Below are 21960 nucleotides of genomic sequence, written 5' to 3' on the forward strand. Positions count from 1 at the left end.
CTTCTAGGGTTGAGCTAATGTAAGGTGTTTTTTGACACCATATGGCTTTGAGTTATATGATCTACTTCTTGTACGAATGTGATGTGCTATTTTTCAAATGTACTCTAGTTTTAATAACATGTCACGTCATTATTTCTAATTTGATTTTTTAAAATCTTACTTTTTGTCTCTTTTAACAATGTGATGTCCTCTTTTTTTAATGTATTCTAGTTTTAATAACATGTCATGTCATTTTTTCTAATTTGATTTTTTAAAATCTTCCTTTTTGGCTCAATGTTTTGTTTAATAAGAGCCTCTTTTTTTTAAATGTTTTATAAAAAATTATTACACAAAACAAATTTGGACAGTGCACCAGTACAAAATTAATAAAATAGACACAATGGACAATGCTATGCAAATCGACCCTAGGTTGATTTGAGATGTTGTAGCAAAGGGTGTTGAACACAATGGACATGCTATGCAAATCAACCGTAGGTTGATTTGATGATCACTCATACACATAAACATTTTGAGAGTTTACTCAGACACACATATACACACACACATTGCAAATCGACCTTGGGTCAATTTGAGAATCTTGTTTACTTAGATGATCACCTTGGGTCGATTTGATGATCACTCACCCACACAAACATGAATGGCATACCTACACACAATACAAAGACACTGATTTGTTCACTTCAAGGGTGTTTTTTATGATTCACACATACATACAATACATTATAATCTATTACACAAACACAAGATTGTTCAAAAATACCCATGCACGCTGCAAATCAACCTTGGGTTGATTTGAGAAGCTTGTTTATCACAATTTCTAGGCTCATCAAATCGACCTGGGGTTGATTCAATGAGCACATATGCACATCTACTTAGATGATCACTCATGCACACACACGTACACACATGTTCTAAGACATACTAAAACATGCTTCAAATTGACCTTGGGTCGATTTAAGAAATGCTAGAATATGGTGTTGAACACAATGCAAATTGAACCTAGGTTGATTAGATGATGATTCAAACATTTAAAAACATGTTGAGATCTTTTAATATGATCACACACAATCACATGTGGCACACTCATAAACAATGCAAATTGACGAGAAATTGACCTAAGGTCATTTGCACTTTATGATTGTTGGTGATCATTTGCATACATACAAATATACTTTCTAAGATAAATATATTCTAAAAAATTCTCCACACACTCCAAACATATCTATGTAGATGATCACTCATACACATACACAAACATATTCCAAGACACACCCATGCACACTTCTAATGGATTTGGGGTCGAGTTGATTGGATGACCAAAGACATTTAGAACATGCTTGGGTCAATTTAAGAAGTGATATACAAACACAAAAACATTGTAACATAGACACACACATTCCTAGTCATTATATGTGTTGATAGTTGTAACAATCTATGGATTACATGCTCCACGTATATTTTCAGATATTGCAATCAATTTTCTTCTTTGTTATGTTGTTCTGTATTGCATGGATTGATGTATCATGTATCTATGCTTGATGTAATTAAACTTCAGTAGCGGTAATGGGACAATGACAAAGAGAGCCGATGTGGCTTTCATATAGGTCAGTTGAAGAAATCATTCGCTGAACAATTTTATGAAGATTTACTATATAATTTACAATTTGAAAACAGTCCACGAGCAATGAAGTTGGTACAGTGTTGGCGCGGGAATTTGCTGCATCTACTCATGGAGTAGATGTGGTTTGGGATGACTTTGCCCAACATAGAGATGTGAATCTATGCTCGACTAGCTTGGACATCACATGTATCAAGCACAAACGTGATGTAGGCACGTCTACAACAAAACAGAAGCTTGTAAGTTTACAGGATCAATGAAAGTTTAGCGTGGAGCAAGAAGGTGTACTGCATGAGTGGAAGGGTATAGTGTCAAAGGAGAATGCAAGATTGCATGAAGATTTTGAGGCTGCTACTACAACTTAGGGCGAAGCCCTCACAAAAGTTGAATCAATTGTACATACACTTAGCTGGGTGTGTAGTAAAGGAGACAATTTATTACATGGTAGTGTATTGTAGGACGAGTTCTTGAAGGATGTAGCAAAACTTGAAGTAGAACTAGATGCATCAAAAGTAATATTTGAATCAGCAAAAAGGCAGTGAATCAGCATTGGAGAGCACTACCAAGCAAGCTTAAGGTTTTTGAGCAACGTGTTGCATCTAATTGAGAAGCTCCCAAGTCAGGGTTCCGGAGTGTTGAACCTAGCACCAACTCACCATCCCACAGGCCTTGCAGCAGCAATGACTATGAACGTGAATATTGAATGGTGAGATTCTTAACTTCCATGTACAAATCGACGTTTAGTTTTTAGAGTTGGGTCCTCTTACAAGTAGTGTGTACTTACCCTTTCAATAAATGTGCATGTCTATTTTCTGTGGGCTTGGATTTTCTCAAGAAACTATTAATGTGATTTTTACACCACGCTTGCACACATACCACATCATGTGTGTAGCATTTCATTTTTCTGAGAACTTGCAATATATTCATCCATCCTACAATGTATTGGTGTCAAATGCATGGTTGACTGCCATGGGCTTTGACAAAGTAGGTATATTTCTTCACTCTTTTTTTCTTATTAATTTTACTCAATAGAGTAATATAATATTGTACATGCTGAACATTTGAAGTCAGTTATTTAGTACTAAATAGTACTATTTATGTGATTTAGCAATATTTAGGATTTGGAACTATTTGGAATTATGCAATGTTTAACATTTTGCACTATCTAGACTTTAGTACTATTTAGCACTATTTAGTATTTAGTAGTATTCAGTACTATTTAGCATTCAGTAGTACTATTTATCTTTTAGTACTCTTTTTCACTATCTAGCACTGCTAGTACTGTGTGTTTCAGCACTATTTAGCATTTAACACTATTTGGCATTTAGTAGTATTTGTCATTTAGTACTATTCAGCACTATTTAGCATCAGGTACTATTTAGCATTTAGGATTGTTCAACATTTAGTAATATTAGCAGTACCTAGGATTTAGTACTAAAAGCATAAGCATTTAGTACTATTTGGCACTATCTAGCACTGCTAGTACAATTGTGTTTTAGCACTATCTAGCACTGCTAGTATTGTGTATTTAGTACTAAAGGATAGCTAAAAAGGCTAAATACTACTAAGCATTTATTAGTAGCACTTAGCACTTAGTATTGTTTAGTACCAATCACATCTAGACTCCAACACAACCAATGGAAATATGGCCCTTGAGGGGTCCCCTTTAGGGGCAAGGGCTATGTTGGAATATGTCCCTTGTCCCTAAATGGGACCCCTCAAGGGCCATATTTCCTTCAAGTTGAAATACTACTATTTTTATTATTATTGTCTATCTTTAAATAATCTATTTGCCTTTTGAAATCAGTTTCAAATAATTATTCTTTTCCTTACACAAAAAGGTAAAGACGCTAAAATACCATGTCCAAAAAAGTTGAAGATTGGTACAAAGCAAGCTGAAGCTATTGAAAATGAGAAATGAGAAACTCCTAACATTTCAAATGTGTTCATAGACACCAAGAAAGAACAATAGGTAGAGGGGCATGCCTCGTGTGGAAAAGAAGACAATGGACAACTATTCGATGGAAATCATTTTGGAAGATAACTCCTTGGAGGATGTTGGGGATCAAGAATATGATGAGGATGAAATGTTGGACAAAGTAAAAAAGCAGCAGGTAGTGGCACAGGGGAACCTGAAAGTTGCAGAGTAGAGAGGTAGGACTATTTTTTTTTCCTATGTGACCAAAAGAGGGTATTTATTTTTATAAGTTCATGTTTTATCTATTTCATTTGTTTTATAGATTGCATCTATTCATGTGTTATATATTGTTCAGCAGATGAAAGTTTGCTAGTTAAGGAACCTCTTACTAAGATGAAGCGCCACATATAACACAAGAAATCTACTGTGCGGTCATTGTATAGAAGCAAGAATATAGAGAAAAAGGAGGGTATGTATTTTTTTGTGAAGATGAACATTTACACTCTTTTGTGTACAACACAAACACATTTCTAATTTGACTTAATTTCTTTGTAGACAATCTAACTGGAGACATCGAAGATGATCAGCACTTGGATGAAGATGATCTATTGAACTTGGATAAAGAAAATCTGTAGCAACCGTGCAGGATTATAGAGAAAGAAATAGCAAGATTGGACATGCAGGACCTGTTGGGAAACCACAACAAGGATGAAGACATAGGTGGCAGTGGGGAGTTGACTGGAAAGAACAGCAAGGGTGAACACACAGATAGTGGTGAAAAGCTTGACACAGATAGTAGTGAGAGAGTCATTGAGGCAGCTAAGATTATATCAGGGCTAAAGCCTAAACTACCTGACAGCTCTGATGGAGAGCCAATGGAGGATGACACAGTACTAGGTAGCCTTCTCCCTACGGGGACAAAGAGGAAATTTAGTCATAGTTACTAAGTCGCATTTGATTGTTCCTAGCAAATGCCCAACCTCAAATGTTAGGACCAGATCGTCTATGAAATGACATTATATGAGAGCTAGTCTCACAAGTTTTAAATGAAACTCTTTTTGAAATTCGTCTTCATGTTTTTTGAATGAAATTATTTTTGAAATTTATCTTCCTTGTTTTTTTAATGAAATTCTTTTTGCAATTTATCTTTTGTGATATTTTGCAATTCATCAACTCAAGTATGATGGATTTGTATATGTGTTATTGTTGCTTCTAGGTGACTCTAGAGATGTTCTGCCTCAAAAAAATTTGTTAATCTTTGATTTGAATGGAATATTGTTGAAGAGGTGGTGGCGAACTACTCCTGAAATGGCCCAAGGTGGTGATGTTCATAAATTAGGCAACCATGTCATCTCTTTGTGGCCATAGTTGATCAATTTCATGAAATCTTTGTGGGAGCATTTTGAGATCACTACATGGAGTAGTATGACAAGGAGAAATGTCAGTCCCATAGTGTCTTTGATAGAAAGCAAATTGGGATATGATGGGTTTAGGGAGTTCAAGTTCGTGTTCAACTTTGCATAGGAGGATTGTTGTACAAGGGAAGAATTCCACCACCCAATAGGGCTAGATGAGATGTGTTTGCTTAAGCCATTTAGTGCATTGGCTATGCATGACATTGACTATGATCCCATGAACACACTCCTGGTTGATGACACTCCTTTGAAAGCAGCATTAAATCCACTTGGTTCCTGCATAACTCTTTTCGCCCATGACAGAGATCCTAATGATGATGAGCTATCAGATCAGTTGCTCCCATACTTTTTGGATTTAGCAAATGCCAGAGAAAGTGTTCCTACCTTTACAATGAGATACCCTTATGAAGGTCATGTGATTGAGCGCATTGCAGCTACTCGTGGTGGTGAGCATTCATCCAAATTTTTCGTTGAAGTCTTCTCTGTAGATTATGCTGACATGGGGTGTGTTGATGCTATCGTTTCATTGTTAACTAAAGATCCAAAGCCCACGGACTAGTTTATCATCCAACAAAGAATAGCAGACCTTCCACATGAGATGTGCCAACACATTCTTAGGCATAATCCTTATGTAAACCAATACCCCCACCATACACTAGGCCTTGAAGGCCAGATTGTAAAGGACTTGTACATTGATGAATATAGATGTTGTTCCTTTCTAAATACAGACTTGTACTGGTTACTTTGTAATACATACTTTGCTGGTTACTTTGTTGATAAAATTAACGGTGAGCTAAGAAATGAATTGTTGTTCTTACATGATATTGGTGTTGTTAAATGGTACTAGTGTTTGCTGATAAAAGTACTAGGTGAGCCATTGTTTTAACAAATGCATAAATAGCCAATGTCGATGCAATAAAATATATGGTCCTTTTTTATATGTTATTTTTAATGGTATTTTTTGCTCAACCATACAGTACCAATTTTGGTTCTGGATAAAATAATACTAATTGTTAGTGAGGTCTAAGCTAAGGAATCATGTGTCATGTCTGTTATGGTGCTCATATAGTTGGCTATTTTTTACTAGCATTACAGATCCATCAATGTGTAATAGGGCTATACACTCTTCTGCTCTAGAGCTACAAGATGGAATTGTAAAAAGGACTGATAACATCTTCAGAGACCTTACAGATGCAGGGTACGGACCAAAAGAAATAGCAACTTTGGATATCCGAGACGACAGTCCCTCGGGTTTGGCTACTAAAATGAGGATGCTGAGGAAGAAGGGCCAAAAAATCCTATGTTATAGGGTCATTCCTTCCTAGAACATAGTATATTGGGGTGTGTGGATGCAGCGTCATAGAGCTACTATATGTATCCAAGCCTAACTAGGTTGTATATTGGGGTGCATGGAGTGTAGTGCAAAGCTATTGTATCCAAGCTGTTTGGGCTCCGTAATATCATATGACTGATTCTATATGTCTCATTATGATTTTATATGGCGCCTTCTGATTTTGTGTGGCTTATTATGAATTATAAGTGCAATATATTAAAAAGAGGAACAACATTACAAAAATATGATATGAGAGTAGTACAATGGTTCTCTCTCTCTCCCTCTCTCTCTCAATTGATAGCAGATGTGCTACTTAAGATTCCTTCTCCATGTCTAATGTAGCTCGGGGGGGTCACTATGTATAAACCCTCTATATCACGTGCGTTCAAGGCCTATATTTAAAATCCCTTATCTGTAAAATTTTCCATTAATAAAATGTACCCCTTTTTTATACAAATCTGTAATTTTTTTCCAAAACTATTTAAAATAGTCCCTTATGTATATTTATTTCTGTAAATTTTAGAAATAAAAAATATCCTTTTGTTGAACTCATGTGATAGAGTTACATATGATGAGTGACCCCCCCGAGTAATGTAGTCTGTCCATTGATGGGCTCTAGCCTGCTGCTCAAGGTCCATGGACTTGCATGAGATAAATTGGTGTACTTATCCCATGTTTTATCCATGTAGAATGAACAAAAGCATGACAAATGTTTAAACAAGGATTGTGTGGGAACTTTGTTACTAAAACCCATTATGCAATGTCTTGAATGACTTCCTTTGATGGTCTGGTAGTTCCATGCTTTAGAACTATCAACATCACCAACCTTTACTTCTACGAAGAGCCTTTGTTTAGAATCATCTCCCATCTTCCATGCCAACCATTCCACAACATCATGTGCATTTTGTAGCTTTGCACCATTTACATCCAATTGCTCACTGGTTAGTGCATGCTTTATGACTGCACCACCCCCATCATGTTCTCCCTTACCATGACCCCTTCTAAAAAAGTTCCACATCATCCGAATGCCAGTCAAAGAGCAATACCTAGCATAACAAACAACAGATATATTGCATTTTAAAGTACGCAACATCTTTAGCGTGATGTAGAAAATAAGGGGGCAGTGTCTAATGTCTTGCCTTGCAACAAAGTAAAATGGGGAGCGGCCTTGAACTGAGATGCTACCCCATCTGACCAAACCCAGTGTCTTTTAAACTTCAAGCCTTTAGACACCAACCATTGATGGTGGAGCATAAAGCAATGCTGCACAAATAGTGTGTCATGTTCTTTGTCATCTGAAATGTAAAAGATGGATTGCATTTTTATCTCACTCGTCTCCTTCCAATAGCAAATATGAACCAAGATGGTCACTTGGTCATTATGCCAGTGCATTGATTGAACCTCATTCTGCACTTTGAATGTATAGTTCTTTGTAAAGTCAACAACTAAAATCACCACATCATCAGGAAAATTTGAGGTGCACTCTTTAAATTGAGAAAGTTGCCATTAACTATGGAAGTTGTGAGCGATAAACACATTTAAGTGTTGCAAGTATTGAGGGATGTTGATGGATGGAGGAGTTTTCTTATATAATAATTTTATTCATTTCTTTGCATCACCTTTTCCTGTATCCTCGGTGACATATTCATACGTATTCCATCTTATCAATGCACCATTTGCATCATCCAACTCACATGGGCAAAACAACGGTTGTAGGCACTTGTCACATTTGTGCAATAAGCATTCAAGCTTGTGCCATTCAGCATCCTCTTCCTTTGGACATACTGTCGAATGCCACATTTTAGACACAGAAGAACAACTACTGGTGTGGGCAACACACGTGTCCTTCCCTTGGGGCCTACAAAACTTGCATAAGCAATCACACATATCTCAATGCAACAATGTGCTATTCTGCCTCATGGAATTCATTGTTAGTAGGAACAAGTCTATTCTTGTATGGTAAATACAACAACAAGTATTCCTTTCCTTTAGTTTTTTAATAAAATAGGGCTTCAGATTATGAAAAGAACGGAAACCAATATCTATGGAAGAATGCTCCTCCTTGAAATTAAGGAAGAATTTTGCCTTAAAAATCAATCATCAATAATCAATATTATTTAAACCTAGATAGCAAACAAAAAAACTATAAGTTATTTAAAACTTAGAGTGCCATCATTATTTTTCTAAGTTTTATCACTCAACTCGGGGGGGTCACTATGTATAAACCCTCTATATCACGTGCGTTCAAGGCCTATATTTAAAATCCCTTATCTGTAAATTTTTTCATTAATAAAATGTACCCCTTTTCTATACAAATCTGTAAATTTTTTCCAAAACTATTTTAAATAGTCCCTTATGTATATTTATTTTTGTAAATTTTAGGAATAAAAAATATCCTTCTGTTGAACTCACGTGATAGGGTTACATACGATGAGTGACCCCCCCGAGTCACTCAATTACTAATTCTTAACTGCTACTAGTAGTGCCAGATATCAGTGAGTGCTAGATAATACTAAATGCTAACTAGTACTAGGTGCTAAGTATTGTTGTAAATTCTAGATAGTATTAAATAGTAAATGCTAGATAGTACTAAATATGTTTACATAGTTCTAAGTGCCAAATATTTTACTAAATGCTAGATAGTATTAAGTCCGAATATTACTAACTACTAGTTTAGTACTATTAGTAAGTGCTAGTATTACTAAGTGCTAGATAGTACTATTAGAAAGTGCTAATATTACTAAGTGCTATATAGTACTAAGTGCTAATATTAGTAAATGCTAATATTACTAAGTGCTATATAGTACTAAGTGCTAATATTAGTAAGTGCTGATATTACTAAGTGGTAGATAGTACTATTAATACTAAATATTAAGTGGTAATATTAGTAAGTGCTAATATTACCAGTGTTGGATAGTACTAAACAGTAAGTGCGCGCTAGTAGATAGTACTAAATAGGAAGTGTTAATATTAGTAAGTGCTAGATAGCAAGTGCTAATATTACTAAATAATATATGCTTGATCTATAATACTATTAGTACTAAATAGCAAGTGCTAGATGGTAAGTGTGATATTACTAGGTGCTATATAGTACTATTAGTATTGAATAGTAAGTGCTAATGTTACTAAGTGTTAGATAGTATTGAAGAGTACTTACTAAGTGCTAATATTACTAAGTGCTAAGAATTATTGAGTCCTAAATAGTACTTACTCAATGCTAAATGTTACTAAGTGCTACATAGTACTAAATAGTGCTAGAATACTGCAAAATAATACTAAATAGAACTAATAGTAGTAATAGTAGAGTTAAGGCAAGGAAGAGGACAATATCTAAAGAGTATTATATAGTACTAGTAGCAAGGTTAGTGCAAGGGATAGTACTAGATAGTACTAAATAAAACTAGTAGAAGGGTTAGTATAAGGAGAGAATGATTACACTCGAAGTCCTTCTCTAATACAAACAATTTCAAACATCACACACTACTAATTAACACTAAATAGTACTATTTAGTCATAACAAGTATTCTATTTAGTCATAACAAGTATTCTATTTAGTCATAATAACTGACTTGAAAGAGCAAACAATACTATTTTGTTCTATCTTTATTCCTAGGATTGATTTCTAAAATATGGTCTATACTATAAACATATTAAATCCCCGCTGTAGTATTTAGTACTGTGATTCTATAATTTAGTACTAAATTCGCTTCATATAGAGTCTGTTACATTGTTAAATGTTAGCTTTAACATCTGAACAATACTAATATTATCCCTTATAGTACTAAATAGTTGTAAAGAGTACCAAATAATAGTGTGTAACTTGGGCTTCGTTGAAAGAAGGAAGATGCACCTCTATGAGCTCCAAGAAATGGGTGGGATGTATTGCATACTTTTTTGGGCCAATCCTATGCCTGCAAACATCCTTCTTGCTGGAGAAACCCTGGTGTTGTCTTTCTAGAATTGGACAACACATTGAACAACGTCACAACTTAAGAAATCATGTCTACGCATTCGACCTCCATTTGCCCATTTGAAGGAAGCTTGTTTTATGTCCATGCAATGTTTCTTCATATTCCATGCATGGATTCCAAGGGCTTTAGCTACTTTTCTATCACTATATTTCTTAAATGCTGAAGTGTTAGCAATCATGTGGAGAGGTGCTCTCTTCGTAGAGCTAACTTATCAGCACTTTTTACTCTTTTCAGAAGAGTCAATGATGTCTTTAGATTATCCACTATTGCCATTGATATGGATTGGCTTTGAAAATTTGTCTCATTGACAACCTCTTGCATATCTAGATGTTTTATAACCTTAGACAAAATGTCAGCCTTCGTTCTCAAGTCCAAGTTCTTTGTGGTATGCTTGCTGTTAATGTCAAGTGTCTCATGTTCCTTTTGGAGCAATGCTATGGCAGTGCATTGAGTGAGTTCTCTTCATGGTGTGGCACTTCTAGTGTAGATTTCTCCATCCTGTGCACAACCGTATTTCAATGGTAAATCATAAATTAATGAACGACATAAGAAGACAATACGTCAAAACATGCATGCTCAATCTTGCTGCATGAGAAAGTCATCCTAAGAGAGAGAGGGAGAAAGAGAGAGAGCGAGAAAGAGAGAGAGAGAGAGAGAGAGAGAGAGAGAGAGAGAGAGAAAGAGAGAGGAGGGGGGAGAGAGAGCTGTAGAATCACTCAAACATAACTTGGTTTTAGGCCAGAGAGAACATATGGTCCAAAGTGTGAGGGCTTCAATAAGAGAGAAGGGGAGAGCTAGTTTGCGCAGAGAATGGAGAGAACTAGGGAGAGAGAGAGAGCAATGGATCTCTAGTGAAGATGAGTGGAGATAATTGCAGGGACAGAGACAGGACTCCATGAGAGAGAAGAGAGTCGACTGTCAATGGTTTCAAACATGTGCGAGTCATTCTAGGAGAGAGAAGAGAGTCAATTGAGAGTAGATTGCAGATCGCGGATTCCTCGATGTGTGGGAAAATCACCCTCGATTGAGAGTGGATTGCAGATTGCAGATCGTGGACTCCTTGATATGTGGAAATCTAATCCAACTGACAGCGCCTTTTAGTACACAATTTAGTACTATATCTATGCTAGAACATTTGCCAAAAAGAGTAATTTTTTAAACACCATAGCATGCTTTCACCCTAATATTGTATTAATGTGTAGGGATTCAATGGATACCCAGAAGGAGATGACAAACCCAAAAAATAAGACACCAAACCCATTAGACAAGAAAGAAAAGACAACAAATGAGAAAACAGACAAGATGGAAGGTTCAAATAAAAATGTCGGCACATCAAAGGAGACAAAGGTTTTAGAAGTCATTCATATAGCTGAATGGTATATGGATACTTATGGAATGGATTATGATAAATGTTTGGGGGAGATTACCATGTTCACTAAAGGAGGGATAGGAAAGTGATGGCATAGTCTTGGCAAGGTACTTGATATGCAAGAGGGTGTTGATAGTAAAGCAAATGGATGCATTGCTTCTACAATAAAGACAAAGAGCTAGGTGAAGAGGTAATCGTCATGGTCACACTTGACAAATTTGAGGTTACAAGGATGGTAGCAAGTTTCAGTAATAAGCCAAGTTCAATGAAAAATCTTGGTTATGAGGTGCAACTTGGAAGCACATTGAGATTGTGGAATCAATTGCATGGTAGACATAATAACAGGGTTCAAAACTGTGCAAGAAAACATGAAGATGAAAAAAGGAACCAAAAGATCAAAAACAGAGAAAACTACTCAAAGGTGGAAAAAGAGTAAAATAGATAAAGAGGACTTGCCTCTTGGTCCACCATTGATAGAGCCTCTTGACACGATGCTACCTAATACAAAAAAACTAGAAAAAGATGGAATTTATGGTAGGTGCAAAGTCCTTAATGTGATGGAAAGCTTACTATCCATTTGGATTATCCATTTGGATATGGGACTTTTGAAATTGATGTCAAGAGGTGTTATGAGGCAGGAGTTACTTATGTCTACAGGCCACGTAATGAAAACATGGTGTTGCGACTAGTTATGGACTTTTGGCAGCATCGATGGTTGGAGTGTCTAGCTCACAGATCCTAGGATATAACAGATGAGGAGCAGTTGTTGCTCATTATTTCTGCTCCCTCCCACTTGCTTCTCGACCCCTCTGAATTCATCTACGGCTAGTGATTTCATCCGCCGCCCAAACACATCCTTGACGCTACCTTTTGTAAGTGAAGCATTCTTGGGAGATCGGGGGAGGAAGGTAAAGCTTGAGATTCTTGAGAAGCCTGTGTATCAAAAAGCTTGTGCAGTGTGTGATGAAAAGGCATGGCTAAACGGATCTCATCCTCAACATGAAAACGAGGAATGACATTGATGGGAGCGACATGTAACTATTGGTATCCATGACACAAGATGCAAAGCTCACTATGGACTGAGTCTACAAGGTGATTCTAGGGATGCCATAATCATTTGCTAAGTACTACGCATAGTTGAGATGCATATCCAAGATGAGGCGAGTCATAGGAGGGTCACCCTGATGCAAAACTTTGGCAAACACTCATCGTCGTAGATCTGCTCGCTTATTCAGGGAAATCGTGTCTGCGATCCACTTCACCCATTGGGAGGTGGATTGCTCTTTCTATTCTCCTCCTCTGGGAGGCCATCACCAAGGCTAACTAGATGGATGTCGAGGCCAAGAATGACCCTTTCTGAGAGAGTGGAGCTCCAAAGCAAGATGAGGCAGGAGCTTGAGTGGCTTAGAATTTTGTCTTACAAACTCGAAGTCATACTTTTGATTGAAGGTCGATGAGTCATCAAATGTTGCCTCAAAGTAAGAAACCCCCTCTTTCATGAAGGTATATCCCCTCTCCCTAGCTACCATGCTTTTGGGAGCTCTCTAAAACTTGTTCATTCTGTTGGATGAGACTCTTAACAAATGCAAAGAAGATAGCAACCTAAGTATATTAAAAAGAACAATGGAAAAGAAATTATTTCTTGCTTTTAACTTGCAACATTAGCATATTTAAAAGAACAATGGAAAAGAAATTATTTCTTGCTTTTATTTGCTTCGACGGTTGGTGTACTCTAGATTAGCATAGATTAGTTTATCCTTAGAGGAGAGAACTCCAAAAAAACAAATCAAAGCCATGCTCAAAATTTCTTGACTAGTTCCTAATCGGAGTTAGTCCATTCGTTGACATGCGGTTTCACACTCACAACAACCCTACCATTTAAGCAATGATGAAGGTTTTAAAACTTTCAAGATGATTGGAAGTTGTATCAATGGACAGGACAGATTACAGTTGTATCAATTGTGGGAGTGGACAGAGCAGATTATATTTGTACCAATTGTGGGAGTTGACAGAGCATATTGGACTTGTGTCAGACAGACTTCATATTTGTATCCGATTGTACTTTATTTCATTTTACACTAGATTTCCATCATGCATGCCCTCTTTCAATTCCATATGTATATATAAAAGAGTTATCCCAATTTTCCAATTTCCCTCAAGATTTCCATCATGCATGCCCTCTTTTTTTATCCCCCCCGCATGCTGTAGTTCAATTTCCCTCATGCAATCCCTTATTTCCATCATGTATGCAATCCTATATTTGAGTCATGAATGCTTAAGGCACTGAAATTTTGACTTAAACACGCATGCAAGGGAAAGCAGAAGGGAAGCATCAAGAAAGAGAAGACAAAGATAAGGAAGAATGGAAGGAGAAGAGAAGAAGATTTCCATCATGCATGCCCATCAGCCATATGCATATATAAAAGAGTTATGCCAATTTTCCAATTTTCCTCATGCAATCCTGTGATTTCCATCATGCATGCCCTCTTTCTTTATCTAGCCCTCATGCTGCAGTCTAATTTCCCTCATGCAATCCCTTATTTCCATCATTCATGCAATCCCTTCTTTACTCATGAATGCTCAAGGCATTGAAAATTTGACTTAAACATACATGCAAGGGGAAAGAGAAAGGAAAGATTAAGAAAGAGAAGAGAAAGAGAAGGAAGAATGGAAGGAGAAGGGAGATGGGAGAATGGAAGGCCCTCATGCTGCAGTCTAATTTCCCTCATGCAATCCCTTATTTCCATCATTCATGCAATCCCTTATTTCCTCATGAATGTTCAAGGCATTGAAAATTTGACTAAAACATACATGCAAGGGGAAAGAGAAAGGAAAGATTAAGAAAGAGAAGAGAAAGAGAAGGAAGAATGGAAGGAGAAGGGAGAAGGGAGAATGGAAGGAGAAGGGAGATGGGAAGGGGAAGGGGAAGGAGAAGAATAAGGAGAAAGTATGCAAAGATGTATGTAGAACTATCATAGTGCGTCTATAGACACGGCTAATAGTGCGTCTATAGGTGAGGCTGCATAGTTTTCAAAAACTTTTGACATGCGCCAATAGATGAATCTAGACAAAATTCTGACAAGACAGACCGCCTGACCCTGAAAAGAACAAAAGTATCCAAAAACATTCTTTCTTGCATGCAAGAAAGGACGAATCTCAAGAGAACAACTTTCTGAGTGTACACAAGAAGCATCATAGATTGAGAGAGAAGAGCAACTGACAAGAGACTTACCTTGAATAGAGGTATGAAAAGCTTCTTGTCTTTCTTTAAAGCTTCTTCTCCTTCTTCTCTTGTAGCTTCCTCCTTCACCCTCTTCTCTTGTATGCTTGGGGATGAGTGTGTATGCCTAGAGATGAGTGTGTATGCTTGGAGATGAGTGTGTTGAAAGGAAACCAAGCACGGCGGAGTGAGGAAATGAGTGAAATGTAGGTTTAAAAGCAATCTACGCACCTAAAAGTGTATCTACACTGTGCTTTAGATGTGCCTATGGATGTGTTGCTTAGTACAGACGTGCCTATAGACTCATTTTTAGATGCGCTACACACTTTTCTCATTAAATTTGCAAAGCAAAAATGCTTTTTTTGAGTTTTCTATTTGTAGGATGTCTTCATCTTCAAAATGTACCTCCAGTGAGGATGAATCCCTCCATATCCACCATCAAGAAATGTGGTTGGAGCAAAAAATCAAATGTATGTGTGATCGATGTCGAGGAAACATGTATCGTGCATGTAGAATTACACTCAGTCACATCTCAAAGTATGGAGAATGGGATGCTACCGTATCCATGGTAAGTCTTAAAGCGTTGAGGTTGATTGAGATACCTATGGGTGTTCAAGTGTTTGATATATGATCCTTTTCTAATTTGATAAAGAATGCAGTGGCACACCCGCTATGTTGCCCTATGCTCGTTGCGAGGAGGCGAAGCGTCGGCGATATGAGGTGGGATCTTCAGGAGGGACCGTTATGGATGCATGGAGTGATGGTGATAGTATCCCTCCACCATTACCTCATGAGGCCATGGAGGAGGAGTGGTTCGATGATATGGTGCGGGATTTATTTGCCATCAATCCTCAAGTAGGGATGATAACATATTGCATGATGATCTTTTTATTGTAGCATCAACATCAGTATTTGAGGGGTGCACATTCTATATTCTACGTGCCTCCCTTGATTTACTAAACTTGCAGACGATTTATGAATGGAGCAATGCAAGTTTGAATGCATTACTCAAGTAAGCTTTAATTTCTATTTTGCAAACATGTTGACTATGCTAATGGATCAATTACTGGAATACTATTTCTCATCTATGGTCTTCACGTGCAAGCTATTATCTAAAATGCTTCCAAGGGAGAATGACTCTAGCGACCTCAAGAGATTTGGTGAGGCAACATGTGACCTCTCTTGGAGGTTTGGATTACAAGTGCATCCACGCATGCATCAATGATTGCGTTCTGTTTCGTGGACCACATAAGGAGATAAGAGAGTGTCCTACTTATGACAAGGCAAGATATAGAGCAAGATTGGATGTGCCTCATAAGGTTACGCGACATTTTTCCATAATCCCTTGCATCCAACGTATGTTCAAGTGCAAATCCATTGCATGTCATGGCATTCCTCCCATCGATAAACCAATGGCAAGTGATCTCCTACCACAAACACTCTTGCGTGGAAGCATATTTAAGACACATGGCCAAGATTCAAGGAAGAACCTAGGAACTTGAGACTTGGATTGGGTATGGACGGTGTGAACCCATTTGGTCTCAAAAGCACCCCTTACACCCTATGGCTAGTGATATTGGTGAATTATAATCTTCCACCCTCTAGGGAAGGACATGTTATGTTATCCCTTCTAATTCTAGGGAAACATAAAGTGAAAAACCCATATGTTTATCTAGAGAATTTGATTGATGAGCTGGAGATACTTTGGAGAGGTATCAAGGTGCATGACTTGAGGCCTCCCTTGTCACGAGACTTCACCTGCAAGGCAGTTTTGATGTGGATGATGCATGACTTCCCAGGCTATGGTGAGTGTTTAGGTAAGCAATGAGCTTTTAATTATGAGTAGGCAATTGATGTGGCACCCTAAACCCACCTTGCTTATGTAATTGCATATATTGTTTAGGTATCACTACATCAGGTTACCATGCATGTCCTGTTTGTGGTCCTTCGCTAGTTGCTTCACGGCCAAACACGTTGAATAAGGTCATCTATGAGAATCACCATCGATTTCTCCCACCTAATCATCCTAGATATGTCACCCCTTGGAATAAAGTCCCCCCATAGTTACTACAAGAGATTGGATGAAAATTTAGGACCTTTCCAGGACTCCTCCTCCATGTGGCATGAGCTGATAAGGGTTTGTAACTATTGTATGCTACATTAAATGAAAATAAATATTGCATGCTAACACCATCTTTTATTTAGATAATCCATCTTTTATTGGCTACCACATTGGTCTGGTCCCACCACAAGATCAATCACTTGTTTGATCCCATGCATATCTTCAAGAGTGCGGCATCTACCATTTGGGAACATTTGAATTGTACACAAGATTCCTTGAGCATAAGGGAGGATCTACGCACCACAGGGAGGATGGGTTAATCTTGACCACAAGAGAGACCAAATGGGCGTGTCTTTTTACCCCGTGCACCATCTAGATTATCAAAGCTAGAGATGGTGGCGGTGAAGAGGGCTATCACTACAATTCGTACTCCCACTAGATGCATGAGGTTTTTGAAGGGGGCCTTCACAAAGAGCAAGAAAAGAGGTGTAGAACAATTATATGGCTTGAAATATCATGATTGGCACAAGATGCTCCAAGTAAATATGACTTGGCATAATCTCTTTTTCCTTCCAAATTTGTGAGTGTAGGTAGAAGCAAATAATCAACCATCTCTCATGTGTTCAGTTCATACTACCTACTAGCATTTCTCATAGTGCATCGAAGGACGTGAAGGATTGTGGGCGAGCTTGTGAGGTACTTCACATTATACAAAATGTGAAGCGTATCAATGTGTGATGCAAGGTTTTCATATTGCTAATATGGTGCACTTTTTTCCTTCTAGGTATGTGAACTCAAAGGAAATAAATCCACCACCCTTGAGGATGCTAGAGTTATGTAAGTGGAGGTGGTTTTTTTAGTGGAGGAGACCTCTCCATGTTCTATTCTTACAATCCAGCTACATCTCATAGTGCATTTGGTGTATGAGATTGCTATATGTGGCACTGTACATGATCGGTGGTTGTTCTTCCTCGAGTGCTTCATGAAGACCTTGAAAGGTTTTGTGAGGCAAAATGCAAGGCCCGAAGGTAGCATGGCTAAGGGTTGGTTAGTACAAGAGTCACTTGTATATATTTCTAAGTTTCTTGTTGATGTGGATAGCTCTCTCTCACGACTATGGAGAGATGATGAAGACCTAAGAATGACCTATATCGTGCCTCAACGAAAAGGAAGGAGTGAAGTAATGGACACGAAGTTGCTTAATAATCTAGACCTCTATTGCATGCTTAATAGTGATGTGATGAAAAGATAGGTGACAAAATATGAGGATGGAAAGGCAAGAAGACAAGGAGAAAGGGCCCTCTTTCGTACACACCATGGATCTCATGTGCCATACCCTGAGCATCTAAGAGCACTTTCAAGGGATATTCATGTGGATTGGCTACTTGACGAAATGGAGAGAGCAGAGAGAGATGAGGGGATGCATATCACAATGGAAGAATGGGAGTATGCTAGAGGATGCATGCAAAAGGTCGGTATATAGAATGTTATGCATAAGTTAGGAGTTTTCAACAATTTAGATTGCTTATTCAATTGATTTTGTCTTGGTGTAGTGTACTATGTTCAATGCTATATGGTATGAGGGCAAGCATTTTTGGACACAACGGATTGATGATAAGAGAAACACACAAGATTATGGCATCATTGCTAGCTTTGAGGAAGCCAATGGAGCCATGGATGATTATTGTGGCATAATCCAAGATATTATTGAGCTTGACTTTCGACGCTTCCTTGTGTATGTTTTGGATGTCAAGTGGTTTAAGGACATGGTGGAAAGAGGCCCTCATGCAACAATCAATCGCCATGCAAGTGGCTTTGTAACTATTCACTCCACAAAGTTTTGGCAAACTTGTATGGACACACTAGTACTACTGCAACAATGTGAATAGGTACTGTACACATATATAAAAATACTCACTTTTTAATATTTGATACCTTCGATGCAAGGAAAATAACATGTTTGTGTTTGTGTTTGAATTAGGTTGTTTATCCACCAATGGTGGATAATAATAGGTGGTGGCACATCATATCTATTATGCCACGTTCCAAAGTGATGTATCTATGTACATTTACTAATATGGAGCGTATGGAGGATGATCATGGCCATGGAGGTGATGATGATCGTGATACGAGAGAGGAGGATGATCATGAGATAGGAGATACAGATATTTAGGCCATTACCCATGAGGACAAGCCTACCATTGGTGATGCTGATTTTGATGAGCACACTAGCATAAGTAGTAGTGGGCTGAATGTATTTGTAGATCTCCACATTGGTTTGGATATTGAAGTAGATAGTTTGGCAAGGGTTGATCTAATTGAGGATGAGATTGAACCGTAGCCCATCATTGATATTGGAAAAACTATTTTATATATTGTCTCATTCTCCTCACCTCACCTAATTTTTATATATGTGCCTTTGGCAAAAATCTTGTGTGACACGTGCATAGCATTGATATTTTTTTAAAATTATGTGCTTTGGTAATCATGGGCAATGTTTGGAAAGCAATGATGCACATTTATTAGCCTACAGCCAAAATTTTCACTCTACTGTGCGGTTATAAACACATCTAAAACATAGTATAGATGCACTATTAGACGCGTTAATAACTGCGCTAGTATATATGCTAATAGATACACTCGTATTTTCACTAATTCTATCTATGCCTATAGACGCGCCCTCTATTTTGTGCGTCTATCAGGTGCCTCTATAGTTGCTTTGTCTTGTTGTGACATTCTAGCACAAGTCAAGGACAACCTATTGTTTGGGTTTTATTCAACAACAAAAACATAGGGAGGAGGACAAGTTACAATAACTCCAGCCTCTACCAAGACAATATTCCATGCAATTGGACTCCAATACACCCAATAACAAGAGAATTTCAAATTGGAAAGAACTATTTAAATACTGTCTCGAGGCTTCAATTTCCCATACAACCAGCCTTGCTACTAGAACAATCCATCAATCTCAAGGACTATCAATGGATTCTCTAGCATTTGGCCCATCCTTCATAAAATCTCATGGCCTGACATATACATCTCTTTCACGTGTGCACGATCCAAAAAACCTTTTCTTCATAAAAGTAATCCAGCCAATTGACAACAATGTTCTGCAAGCAATACTACATCACAACTTCTCGCATTCATGACAAAACATAACTTCCAACAATTGATACAACAACCAATAACAACTCCGGGTTCCAATATTGACCACATATGGACAAACACAAAAAATGAAAACCAGATATACGGAACAAACTACATATATTGGTCTGACCATTCTCTTGTGTAAACTAACATTGTGCACCACCAAGGGCATTCCTTATGAATGTAACTCACCTTGTTTCCCATGCACCCACCCTTGGTCCTCTTGAGGAGCACATTGCCCTGGACCTAACTCAAGAGAATCCTCTGGACCTAGCTCAAGAGAGCACGATTCGAAAAAGTGCATTCGCTTTGTTAGGTTTTGATTCGAGGTTGCCATACCATCTGCCAACACCATGTAATGTAGGTTGACTCCGGGTTGTCCTTGCAAAACCGTTGTATTACTAGCCCAGAATTACAAAGGTTTCACCACTTCACGAGGGAGTGTTCACGAAGGGGACATCCCGTGATCATGCATTTGAGTGTCAGGAGTGCTCACGAGGCCTTTGGGGACAAAGGCCTCTATATTACAGCGTAAGATTTTAGTACAGCGATGTAATTCGAGCTTGTTGTAATTCAACATGAATCGCTCTGGTTTTGGCCTGAACTTAATGCTGGCTGCTGTTTCCGCCATCGCCTTCGCAGTAGCTGCCACCGGCAAAGCTACGCCCACTTCGATCACCCTCAACGGCACCGTGTTTTGCGATCTGTGCCATGAAAATCGCTTCACCAACAATTCTCTCCTCCTATCTGGTAAAATTTGTTTGTATCTCTCTCACTTTGATCAAAGCGGTAGGATTTCTAGCTCAGCAAAATCGCTTCTCGCGTTCTCATGCCAACCCGGCTTGCTTATTTGGTTTGATTTGCTCTGCTCCTTGACAAGTTTCAAAGCATTGAATGCTTGTTTGCCTTGATATGCTCCTTCGCGAGTTTCAAACGTCGTGAAGCATTGTATCAATCTTGCTTGCTTCTTTGCCTTGATTTGCTCTGCTCCTTAGCGCGTTTCAAACATCGTGAGGCATTACATTGATCGTGTTTCTTTGCAGGTGCCTTAGTCGCTTTGAAGTGCAGTAGAACAACCATCCAAACATCCACGGACAAGCACGGCACATTTCAGCTGCACCTCCACTCCTCGGCCTCTCATCCCTTAGGACAATTACGAGGATGCAGGGTCAAGCTCCTCCGCAGTCCGCTCAGATCCTGCCGACGAAAAACTGCATCCTCTACCGTCTTCGCAGCGGCTCTCGCCTTGCAATCAAAGCAAAACACGCAAGTCATCTACTCTGCAGGTTCGCTTAGCTATCAACCCAAGTCGCTGCCGAGCGTCTGCCCTAGTACTGCTGATAGGGGAAACTTCAATCAAAGCGAACGAGTTTTGATTTCGGCAGCGTCTACGCCAAGTTTTCCAAGCTTCCCTCCGCTCGCTGGGTTCCCTCCGCTGCCTCCCTTTTCGACCATACCACCGCTTCCTCCAAGCCCGTTCGCGTCAATGATCCCTCCGCTGCCTCCTTTACCACCGCTTCCTCCCAACCCGTTCGTGCCAGTCCCTCCCAGTTTCCCTCCGCTGCCTTTTGGGCCTCCGGTCCCCTTCGTACCTCCCCTCCCACCCCTTCCAGGAGTCCGGCCGGGGGCGTAACTTTCCAACACCTTTCTGTTTCTCACAGACCTCCAGTTATTCTTATGTACCACTTTCTCTCTTAAAACCCCTGGCTCTTTGCTTCTCACACAACTGCAGTTATTCTTATGTACCAATTTCTCTCTTAAAACCCGTGGCTCTTTGTAAAAACCCATGAGTAATATGCATTTGTCATAACTAATGTATAGTCAACTTATGGAAGAAGTAAGCATTGGTAGATGAGGTATGCTTTCCTATACAGAGTGATAAGTGGGCTAAAATGTCCCCATGCTAG

At 38.5% G+C, this 21960-nt stretch overlaps 1 protein-coding gene across 1 annotated transcript; it reads left to right on the forward strand.

Annotated features, from left to right (window-relative positions):
* The first annotated feature begins 20631 nt into the window (after window positions 1-20631).
* On the forward strand, window positions 20632-21686 carry LOC147886253 (uncharacterized). The gene is made up of 2 exons (XM_087395072.1): window positions 20632-20803; window positions 21097-21686. The coding sequence occupies exons 1-2, from the start codon at window positions 20632-20634 to the stop codon at window positions 21684-21686; spliced, it is 762 nt and encodes a 253-aa protein (XP_087251198.1).
* Window positions 21687-21960: the final 274 nt, after the last annotated feature.

The sequence above is a fragment of the Dipteris shenzhenensis genome, chromosome 24, assembly GCF_047967505.1.
Source record: "Dipteris shenzhenensis isolate YYH24624 ecotype China chromosome 24, Dip_SZ_1.0, whole genome shotgun sequence".
Taxonomy (NCBI): Eukaryota; Viridiplantae; Streptophyta; class Polypodiopsida; order Gleicheniales; family Dipteridaceae; genus Dipteris; species Dipteris shenzhenensis.